Genomic DNA, 11469 nt, shown 5'->3' on the forward strand with positions numbered 1-11469 from the left:
TTGTGCCGAGTTTCAGTAATAGTTGTTTCATGTATTCATTTGTATCTTATTCTTTTATAGTTGGCAAGAAAGCGGAACAAGCTCTCAATCGATGACCGCTTCATAGCAATAGGCGAGGAATTGGCGGGATTTTTCCTTCGGGACGTCATACCACCACTCGCAGAGCACCACAATGAATGAAGATGTACATGTTACATATATCGTTGACTCGAAGAGTACCACTATGCTACATGTAATAGACATATATAGAGTACGCCTCGGAGAGCACCACTATGCATGAAGATCGATCTTCATGCATAGTGCTACTTAATTTGCGATCTCATGCAATAACATGTGTGTTATATTATATGCACCAACTTGCTATGCATCATCTTGATCTTCATGTACTACCTAAACCCAAACGCGTTTCTGGTGCATCGACGCGATATGAATCAAACCGATATCCCTAAACCTCTCCAAAACCCTAAAAAGCCAATTCTCACGCGGCAGAGATTTGGGAAAATTCCCACATGGGGGAACCTTTGGTACCGGTTCGTATTACCAACCGGTACCAAAGATCCTCAAACCCGAGCTCTCCCCGGTGGCCCACGTGGAGGCCCGCTTTATACCCGGTTCAGAAGCAACCGCATTTAAAGCGGGGGCTTTAGTGCCGAATAATTTGTACCGGTTGCAAAACCGGTACGAATGGCCCTCTGGAACCGGTATAGATGACCGTTTTTCTACTAGTGTGTGTGATAATTAATTTGAGTTGAAGGGAGTAGTTTTTTTTTACGTACGTACTATTAAACCCGGCGGAAATCCTGGCCGTCCGGTGAGTTTACGGCTCACACACTCCCGCGAGCCCCACCACATCATCACAAAAAAGATCCCGACAAAACAACCTCGTCGACCATGCCCATGGCCACCGCCGTCCTCCTCCGGCTCGCGCCGCTGCCGCCGCGCCCCAGCAGTCGCGCCCCCAGCTCCCCGAAGCCCGCTCTCCTCCCGCCCCTCGCCCGTCACCGCGGCCGCGCCGCGGGCGCCATCAGGGCCGCCGGCGACGGGCTTGCCGACCAGACCACCGTGTACACGGGCGTGTACGGGCCCTGGTCCGTGGACGACGCGGACTTGCGCGAGGTGCTGCTGTACCGTGCCGGGCTCGTCACCGCCGCGGCCTCCTTCCTGGCCGCCTCCTCGGGGGCGTTCCTGCCGGCGGGGAACCCCGCCGGCGACGCCGTCCGGCAGGGCGCCGACCTGCTCTACGCCGCCGGGGCCGCGGGGCTCGGGCTGTCGCTCGTCCTCATCCACATCTACGTCACCCCCATCAAGCGGTTCCTCCAGGCGCTGTGGGCGGTGGGAGTGCTCGGGTCCGTCGGGACCTACGCCCTCGCCGCGCAGCCGCTCGGCGAGGGGCTCGTCCGGTACGTGCTCGACCACCCGGGCGCGGTGTGGTTCGTCGGGCCCACCTTCGCAGCGCTCACTGGCCTCGTCTTCAAGGAAGGTACAGCATTTCTGCAGTTACTGTCTGTGTGCTGATGTGGGATTGATTATCCCATCTTCCATTGATTCATTCTATTGCTTACATTAGCTGATTTTATCATTGGATATCGAGTAGTTTCCATTTGTGAAATGTATCCGACAACCAACAAATGTACTGACAGGACTCTGCTATGGAAAATTGGAGGCTGGTATCTTGACGTTTGTTATCCCCACCCTTCTCCTTGGACACCTGGTAAATCACATATCTGAAATTTAGCACCTCAGCTTTATCAGACCGGACTGGATGCAGTGATCAACCTGTATTTTCTTACACTTGTTTTCTGAACATATGCAGTCTGGGTTGATGGACGATGGAGCAAAATTGGGCCTCTTGGGAGTGTGGATGGCGCTCTTCACCGTGTTCGCCGCGAGGAAATTCCAGCAGCCCATTAAGGTATAATATTAGGACGCGCCTTTCAGTGACAAGGGTTTTTATCATCATTTGTGGCTATTAAGAAATTCTTGGTCGAAATTTACAATAATGTTTTGCTGTGTTGCTGATAATGAAGGATGACATCGGCGACAAGTCTGTTTTCATGTTCAACGCACTCCCCGAAGAGGAAAAGAAAGCTCTGCTGCAGAAACTCGAGGCACCAACCGAGCAGAAGTTCGAATAGCAGATTTCCATAAGGCACAATGACGATAGCCAGCTGATGGACTTCCGGATCGGTGCCTCCATGAAGAGGAAGGGAAACTTTGCTACTGAAGCTTGGAGGTGCAAACTGAGAGGAACTTGAATACCTGTAGCAAGCACAAGGTTGGTTGCTAGTCGTGATCTGGCAGATGTATGTAGTATAACAGATGTATATGCTAGTCCGGGACTTCAGGGTGCTACACCCATAAATAGATGAGACTGCTGCAATTGTGATATAGCTGCAAATCTGTTACTGGATGTGCATGCCCAACCCCTGGTGTCAGGAATTTTTCAGAGCGAGAGCTTGCATCTCTCAAACTGGGGCACTTTGTTGAAATATTACTGTCGCAACACCATAAATTTTCAGTGAAACATGCGATCCCAGCTGTGGCTGTTGGTAATGTGGTTGAGCAGTTTGTAGGGTTAGCATACTTCCGCACTGGTGCAGAGCTGGCCTGTGCTGCCACATTACTTAAATATATTTTTTGGGTTTCCTCAAAGAAACCATGTTATTTCGGTTACTCAAATTATCTTTATGTATTTTGTTATTTTGACAAATAGTATATTCTTATATTTCCTTATCAGAGTTTCAGATAGGAAGGCGACAAAAAGGCCAAGCAAGGCCGATGAGTCTACGCTTAAAAATAAAGACTATTTCTGTCGCTGAAAAGATTTGGTGGAAGTCTAGTTAGTAAAGGTACTTTAGACTTGATTGACCTCCGGATCAGTGCCTCCATAAAGACAAAGGAAAATTTTGCTACTGGGTGCAAACTAAGAGGAACTTGAATAGCTGTAGTAAGCACAAAGTTGATTGCTAGTCACGACTCATGAGCTGGCAGATGTATGTAGTGTAACAGATGTATATGGTAGTTTTGGAGTTCAGGGTGCTATGCCGATAAATAGATGAGAATGCTGTAATTGTGATCAAGCTGCAAATCTTTTTCTGGATGTGCATGACCAACTCTGGGTGTGAATTTTCAGAATGAGAGGCTACAGCTTGCATCTCTCAAACTGGGACACTTTGTTGAAATATCACTGCCGCAACACCATAAATTTGCATATTTCAGTGAAACATGGGTTCCCAGCTGTGGCTGTTCGTTATGTGGTTGTGCAGTTTGTAGGCTTAGCATACTTCCCACTGGTGCTGAGGTGGCCTTTGCTGCCACATTACTTAAATATATTTTGCCAAATTGGAATCAGATCATGCTGAGGTTCAGTGTGCACACATGAGTTTATTTTTTACAATCTCTATAACTTTCACATATTCAGATTTTGGGTTATCCTTCAAATGCTAACACAAGCATTTTATAATGGTCAGGTCACAAAAGGACATGGATGATGTACAAAATATTGAAGAACTCAAGTTGTAAGGATTTTTCATGTATGATTACACCCTCAAAGCAGGCTTTTAAATTGCATGTTGCTTCTAGGTCGTCTATTTTCTGAATTCCTGGATGTGCAGCCAATGATTTTGCCTATATATAGTTGAAAAGATAGCAGAATCTTACGTCCACATCAGACATTCGGTGATGTGCTTAGCTGATAGGCATGTCACAAGCCACAAGTGCTATTTTGCCTGTCAGATATTAGCTTCATTCTTCATTTGGTTGCCTATACATTGCCAGACTAACTTTTGGTGCTACCCACCATACCCACCCATGTGCGAAGCCTAGAAAGATGGTTTCGCTCGCATGTTTTTAGTAACTTACTTATGTTATATGGGTTTCCTCAAAGAAACCATGTTATTTCGGTTTACTCAAAGAATCTTCATGTATTTTGTTATTTTGGTAAATATTATATTCTTATATTTCCTTATCAGAGTTCAGATAGGAAGGCGACAAGAAGGCCAAGCAAGGCCAATGAGTCTACGCTTAAAAAATAAAGACTATTTCCGTCGCTGGAAAGATTTGGTGGAAGTCTAGTTACTAAAGGTACTTTAGACTTGATTAATGTTGATACTTTTCTTCTTACATGTGGGCTTGCTAAGTGATGCATCGTTAGGTAACCTCTACCCTCTTTAGTTTTAAAAATTAACTAACTTTGTCCATGACATCAACATTTTTGGAAAAGTTAGTTCATTATTTGACTAAAAAGGGTAGAGTGTACCCTAATAATGGAACACTTGCATCTCTAAGGCATGCAGACTCCATGACATGTCTACAGTCTACTTAGTGCCATTAGTTAGGCAGACCATCTACAGACTAATAACAGCATGCATATGCAGTGAGTTGTCTGCAACTGTCATCTTTAAGAAAAGACAATCCCTCTATCTTTTAGATAATCTTTTTCGGACTCTGTAAAAATCCCATGGCTTCTCTTAGAGAAGACCAATATTCCCCTGTTGTACATGTACCTTTTTCGGATGGAAACTGATAACACATATGCAACCTCGTCCCAGGATCGACCACTGCTCTGCACATGTAACACCAACTCCCAGCCAGGATACAGCCACAACCCAACAACTTTTGGACTCATTCTGATGCTGCAAACACCGGCCGTGGACAGGGAAGAAAGACATGTCGCTGCTGGACGAGCGAAGCAGCTCTGTCAGTGATAGTTTCAGCTAGCAGCTAGGGGATCATTTGGCTGCTCAGGCAGCACTGGGTTCGCGTCATCTTCAGGTACACCGGAGCCAACCCCGGACGGACCCTCGCCGTCGTTACCTCCAGAGAGCATCCAGTTAGTGTCATAACCGCCATCAAAGTGATCAAACACACCGAAAAAGTACTTGCTCCAGTCCCCGCTGGCATCGCCTGCGATGGGCATTTCCTCAGAGAGCAAGCGATCCATGTCCATGTCTGCATAGCACATCGATGGACTTGTGACGGGTGGAATGTTGTCGTCACTTATACATTGGAAGACCTCTGTCGGATCACCGTTGTCACCCTCGGGCAACCGGGGTTCTGTTTCCTCATGTCCACTTGGTTCCGCACTCGTCGTCCTCTGCCTTGTTGAAGCTTCCGGGTGGTCATCCACTGCCTTCCTCTTCACGATGATGCCGGAGCTGGCTGACGTGGATGAATATGCCGGGATTTGGCACTTGTTCTCCGCTCTCTCCAACTCTGACAAGTAGCTGTTCTCAAAGAACGCTGAATGGAGGGCCTGTACACAATATTTTGCCTCACTATCATGGACCACCAGGGAAACCTTCAACACCTGCTTACCATCAATTAGCATCGTCAGCAAACAATTCCCTCCCTATTTTGCACAACGGGACCCCGTTTGGCCGTTTCGGGTATTGCGCACATAAAACACAAGAAGGAAAGTTTAAGTTTGTGCTTGGGAAGTACGGGGTTTACATCAGAGTTGGACGACCCTTGCGAGATCATCTGGACCTTCACACCAGTACTCCACAGAACATTGGACGCCTGGCATGCATGCAGCAATAATTCAGAATGATAACATACAAAATGATCAACCATTTCCGGACAAGACAGTAAGTATTCTCCGATGGCTGATACTGGCCTGGATGCTGTGATAACAAAACGTGTATGTGGTTCTTACCTTTACAAGAATTATTGCCGACATCTGTGTGTTTCCTATCAGGGAGATGACTGATCTGTCCTTTAGTCGATCAACAACTGAAATTTTCTGAAGCTCTTCAACTACAATATCAAGCTCCTGCCAAATTATCGGAACAAAAGACTGAGTCAGGAGCACAGATTCTTACAAATTAATACCATAATTGTTGGATAGACAAAAATAGATTTTTACCAGCTGGGCCAATTCACGACTTGACAGTTTTGGTGGAATTGCTATCAAGGATAGCTTGCCTTCACTAATAGCCACACAGTCAACAGATATGCCCAAATTTCCAAATATTGAGAAGGACTGCACAAATAACATAATCAGACAAACCTTCATATGATATAACTAGACAAAATAAACAACAGAGTCACAGGTTTGCTGCCATGGTACCATTGCTAAAAAAGCAGACTGGTCTACCATCCTTGTGCTCTCTAGTTTCAAGAAGGTAATATTTGACCTCAATACAATGCTGGTTAATACACTCTGAAAAATAATTGTACAGTTAAGGGCTAGGAATTAATTACCACACGTGGAAAATTTTATTATAATATATGGCATTGACATAACAAACCTTGCTCATATCTCTTGTTTTAGTAATCACGGTACCAGGTGCTTCGGGGTTGTACGAGTTCTTAATTATAATTGAGATGCCACCTTCCATAGCAAGTTGCATTGACTGGGATGCAAAAGCTTATATATGTCAGTTCCGAGTAGAAGAAGCAAAGAAGTATTTCAAAATAAGTTATTATGCCATGATCCACAAAACAACTAGTGGAAATAAAAAAAACCCAGGGAATACCAGTGCACCAAACAAACCGAGTTCAACTGCCTCATCAAAAGTCAAGTTGGGAAGTGGTATCGCATTTGTACAAACAGTAGGATCACACGTCAGCACACCGTCCACGTCCTTCCAAACCTGTTGCATATATTAGCAATTCCAGCTATACTAGCTAGCAAGAAACATATTTAAGAAAACATTTCTACTTTTCAAATTCTCTGGTTAAGTGTACGGACAACTTCTCAATTTCAGAAGCATGATATGGCCCTGATGAAATTTAAAGATTCTGGATTGATAATTTGTAGCTTATTGGAGAACATGCCTGGATTTCTCTTGCTCCCATGTCCCTGGCAATGGTAGCCGCAGTCAAGTCGGCACCACCCCTTCCACAAGTATTGACGGCATATGATTCCCAGTCCTGCAATTAAATTTGTACTCATTCAACATTGCCCTCCTGTTACTGATTTGACTAACTATAAATTTTGAGTTCCCATTCTAATGGTAAGAAAATAAACTACCTAGTTTGGGCTACAAAGTGCATCTACTGTCCCATAGATCAAATAAGCAAAAAAAAAAGGAATATGTATGTAGGCAAACTCTAAAATTGCCAATTTTATTCCTAGAATCTCACAAAATGTACTATTCCCATATATTCCAAAACTGTGAGTTCACATTTGCATTCTAGTTATCACTTTTCTATGTTAGGAAGATATTGGTAAACTTTCTTCCACCTAATTGACTATTTTTCGAAGGCCCATACACTAATTCTGAGAAGATAAGGAGTAGAAGGTCAGAAAATCTAGATAAAACGAAAAACCAAAAACAAAGGTTTAGCGAGAGAACTAATGTACAATTGCTAGAAGTATATGTACCTGACATGTCCCTTTCCCAAGTTTATTTAAATATGCAGAAACTATTCTTGTAGACACGTTTTCACCAAAGGAAACAATGTAATCTCGTGTCTTAGAAGTCAGCTCTTCCATCATAGCAATGGCCATAAAAACACGTTCCAGCTCATCCAATGAACCTGCTTAGTTTAACAGTGAGGAAGGCACTGTTAGAGCTAGAGAACACAATTTCGCCCAAGGCTAAAATACTAAAACAGATTGAGTGGAGCGCGGCCACTGCATAGTGTCGTGTTGGCGCCCTCGCTGCACTGCGGTAGTTGAGGGCGAGGCGTGGAAATGCCCCCCTGGCAGGGCAAGTGTGGCTGCTCTACCATTGCTCGCCGCTGCCACTGCTGAAGTTCCTACCGTCCCCGTCGATATAGGTCCGACCGGCCCTATCTATGCCTGGGCCAGGGCTTGCCTTGGATGGGATAGAGGTCCAAGCATATAGGAGGCGTTGGAGGAGAGAGATATTTCGAAGGCCTCCCCGGGCAGCCATGGCTGCTCAGCAAAGAAAGGCAAGCTCAAGGTTTGGGGAAGCCACTGTTTGCAATAATGTGAGTGACATAGAGAGGTGGGGGAAGTAGCTGCGAGGCCAATTGCGCTGTCATAATCAACCGGGCCGCCTTTTCCACCTTTTCTTCTAAATATTGGCTTCTTTACAAGTATAATTTAACGGTTAAAAAGCAAGTACTACTCTACTTTAAATGAGTCCATACAGGTAGGGCTTGGACACATCTTTTTTGCAACAAGACCTAAAGTGAAACATCACTTCTTAGTATTGCCAACGTGGAACTGATGTAGCACGAGAACTGTTAGCTATCTCTCAAGCACAAGCACAGGTTTAGGTCAAGGCTTGACTATGGTGCGGCGGATGACACTGTCTTTCACGCTCTCACCCAGTGCTCTTTTGCTAAGTTGTTCTGGTCTGCTTTCAAGGATCTCTGCCACATTAAGCTCCCCAGCTTGCATCCTGTCACCTGGGCTACTGATCTCCTTGACAGTTACTTTTGCCCTACTGCTGAAGCTGGCCCTATTCTGTGTGCCATGTGGTCGATCTGGACGGCTCGTAATGGACGTCGACATGGCTCTGTGCCTCTGGAGCTATCTAGTGCTTGCAGGTGGGCGCGTGATACTGCTATTGATCTTGTGCTCTCGACAAAAAAGCCAACTGGGCGTCAAGCACACCCGAAACGCAGTCATTGGGTTCCACCTCCTAGTAACTCCATCAAGATCAACTCAGACGCCGCCTTTGATGCCAACACCTTCTCTGGCTCTACTGGCTATGTCATCCGTGATGATAAGGGGCTTTTCATTGCAGCTGGAGCAAAATGGTATGGGGCCCTGGGTAATGCACTCTCGGCTGAAGCTCTCGCCTGTAGGGATGGCTTAATCCTGGCTCATCATCTGCAGGTTACTAACGTTCATTTGGAGACGGACAGTGAAGCTCTCATCGAGCTTTGGAAGACAAGGGAGAAGAACAGGGCGGCAATCTGGCCGGTGCTTAATGATATGCAAGAGCTTATGGGGTATTTTTCTAGTTTCACTTCCTGTCATGTAAACCGTCAGGCAAACTTGGCTGCTCATGTTACAGCAAAGCAGGCCTCGCCCTCTCAGCCGTTGTGCTCCTGGTTTGTTCAGGCACCGGCTTTTGTAAACCCCTGTATCCAGCATGACTCTGCTGTAATTCGTGAAATATAAGCTCCGGCTTCGCAAAAAAAAAAAAAGCACAGGTTTAGGTGGGATGATTTCGCTACAAAGTCTTCGCTACAAATGAAAGAAGAAAAAAAATGTGCCAACGGTGAGACAGAAAACAACAAGAGTAACTTACCTGAAATAATCGACCTATCCAATCCTAGATCATCAATCATCCTGCGCACCAGACAAACTATCAAGGAACACTCCAGAAAAGAAAAAAAACAAATGGAACTAAACCACACCTGAAATGCATCTCCTTTGTGATTGCGAGCTCGTGGATTTTGCTCGCCTCTTTGGTGCTGCAGCTCAGCGCCTTTCCTGCTGCCTACACAGTACATCCACATTTAGGGCCTGTTTGAATCGAAGGATTCTTAGAACACAAGAATAGGAAGATCGCATGATTAGAATGTCATGTCTAGTTGAAATTTGAAATTTATAGGATTTTTTTGAAGTAGCGTTTGGCTCACAGGAAAAGCAAAAGAATTGTAGCATTAGGTGTGTGTGTGGATGAAAACATAGTGCAATCCTATAGGAAAAACTAATATGCATTCCTATGAATTCTAATCCTACGAATGAGACAGTGAACATAGGAAAAATTTCGAAGCATGAAAATCCTACAGAATTTGTATAAGATTTAAGTGAATCAAAAAAGCCCATGTACTCCACTATGGAATCCAAACAGAATCAAAAACACAAGGAAAAAAATTACCACGAGAAGGTTGGTGGTGGTTTTCCCAATCGCGGACAGAACAACCACGGGATTCCCACCTCCCGCTGGAAAGTTGAAGACGAGCTTGGCCATCTCCTTCATATGATCGGCCGACTTCATCGATGACCCACAGAACTTCATCACCACGTGCACCGCCGAGGAAATGGTTACCGACCCTTTCTTCACAATTGCTACCCCGGTTGTGATTTTCCCTCCCATCGGCGGCCTACACTGGGTGCCAGGCTTACGAGGGGAGAGAGCTGGCTTCCGGCCAACCCCAGGGGAGCGAAAATTGTAGTCTAGTGTGGTCTTACATTCCACTGCTACCTTCTGGCTATGACACGACGACGGCGACATGGATGCAGCTGGAGGGGGCGCTGGAATACATGGCACGCCGGCTTCCCCGGTATCCGTGCGCGGCGACCTGTACACCTTGCAGAGCACCAGCTGCTGGTCGGGGACGTCAGGACCCTCCTTTTGCTCGAGCTCAATTTCCACCATGATCCAACCAAGAGACTTGTTACCAGATGGTTTTCGCGCCGTACCAGGTGGGTTCTTGATCTTCTGCACGTAGGAGAGCGTGCGCTTGTAAGCCCCAACGGATTTATTGTCTGGGCCCAGAATTGAAACCGCCTTCTCCACGTGCCAGCGCGTCCCGCCAGCGCCACCGCCGTCGCCAACCATGCGTTTCCGCCTCCGCGCAAAAGGGGTCCTGGTCTGGTGGTAATCAGCGGGGCTGCAGAAGTACCACGCCATTCCTTTGCCCTCGCCGAGGTCCGTGCCCAGAGCATGGTGGCGGACCAGGTCCGCAGGGGCAGCCGAGTAGACGTCCGCCTCCTGGATGAAGCTGTCGGCCGCGAATGGCTCTCCGGTGTAGACCCTTTGCCGGAGAAGGCTGACCAGCTGGTTGAGATCATCTCCAGGATCCTGCAGCTCGCTGCTGGTAGCCAACATGGCCGCCGGCAGCTCCGGAAGCATTAGATGTTTCAGATGAGAGGAGTGAAAAGGGAGGGGAAAGGTTGTGTAGTGTAGCGAGCGAGCTGTCTACCTTTACAAATTTTTTTTTGACATGTACATACCTTTACAGTTGGAGCCCCTTCATTCGTCTGACGAGACTTGTTTTATCTCAGCGTGCTCCACTTGTGCCGTCCAACGAGCCCATGAACCTTTACAAAAAAAATTGGACACCACTATCGGGAGAATGTTAGAAAATTGTGACCTGCGACGTGAGGCAAATCCTGAATATCCATCTAGATCTGCACGGCGGTGTTTTTTTGTTTTTTTTTTGAAAAAAGGGAAAATAGAAGTCCCACCATAAAATTGCACTTTTGCTAAAAATCTGTCAACTGATTTCTTTTTCATGGTCATTCCAATCTCTAGCCGTATGTTCGTGCGCTGTTGTTATCACCAGATTTTGGCCAGATTAGGAGGTGGGCCGTAAGGGAGATGAGCTTGGAAAATTACACGTGGAAGATCTCTGAAGCGGCCCCGCACGAAGAGTTTGGGCTAGATTGCCCGTGTATCTTTAATTATAGTAGATTGCATCTTAGATTAGAAGATAGAATTTTACCCGTGCACGGTTAGGTGCACGCCTAAATTAGAAAGTCCCCTGGACTATAAATATGTATCTAGGGTTTATGGAATAAACAACAACCAACGTTCAACCAACAAATCAATCTCGGCGCATCGCCAACTCCTTCGTCTCGAGGGTTTCTAC

General features: G+C 46.1%; 2 protein-coding genes across 2 annotated transcripts; one reads left to right on the forward strand and one right to left on the reverse strand.

Annotated features, from left to right (window-relative positions):
- Positions 1–813: 813 nt before the first annotated feature.
- Positions 814–2553, forward strand: LOC127291771 (uncharacterized). Its single transcript, XM_051321090.2, has 4 exons — positions 814–1480; positions 1641–1711; positions 1814–1912; positions 2028–2553. Exons 1-4 carry the CDS (start codon positions 892–894, stop codon positions 2133–2135), a joined length of 867 nt encoding a protein of 288 aa, XP_051177050.1. The 5' UTR covers positions 814–891; the 3' UTR covers positions 2136–2553.
- Positions 2554–4398: 1845 nt separating this feature from the next.
- LOC127291770 (uncharacterized) lies at positions 4399–10734 on the reverse strand. Its single transcript, XM_051321089.2, has 12 exons — positions 9753–10734; positions 9286–9368; positions 9177–9217; positions 7331–7485; positions 6781–6876; positions 6480–6596; positions 6252–6356; positions 6071–6163; positions 5867–5983; positions 5657–5773; positions 5452–5520; positions 4399–5308 (listed from the first exon to the last, which is right to left on the reverse strand). The coding sequence occupies exons 1-12, from the start codon at positions 10728–10730 to the stop codon at positions 4712–4714; spliced, it is 2568 nt and encodes an 855-aa protein (XP_051177049.1). The 5' UTR covers positions 10731–10734; the 3' UTR covers positions 4399–4711.
- Between the last annotated feature and the right edge of the window lie 735 nt (positions 10735–11469).

The sequence above is a fragment of the Lolium perenne genome, chromosome 4, assembly GCF_019359855.2.
Source record: "Lolium perenne isolate Kyuss_39 chromosome 4, Kyuss_2.0, whole genome shotgun sequence".
In the NCBI taxonomy this organism is placed as follows: Eukaryota; Viridiplantae; Streptophyta; class Magnoliopsida; order Poales; family Poaceae; genus Lolium; species Lolium perenne.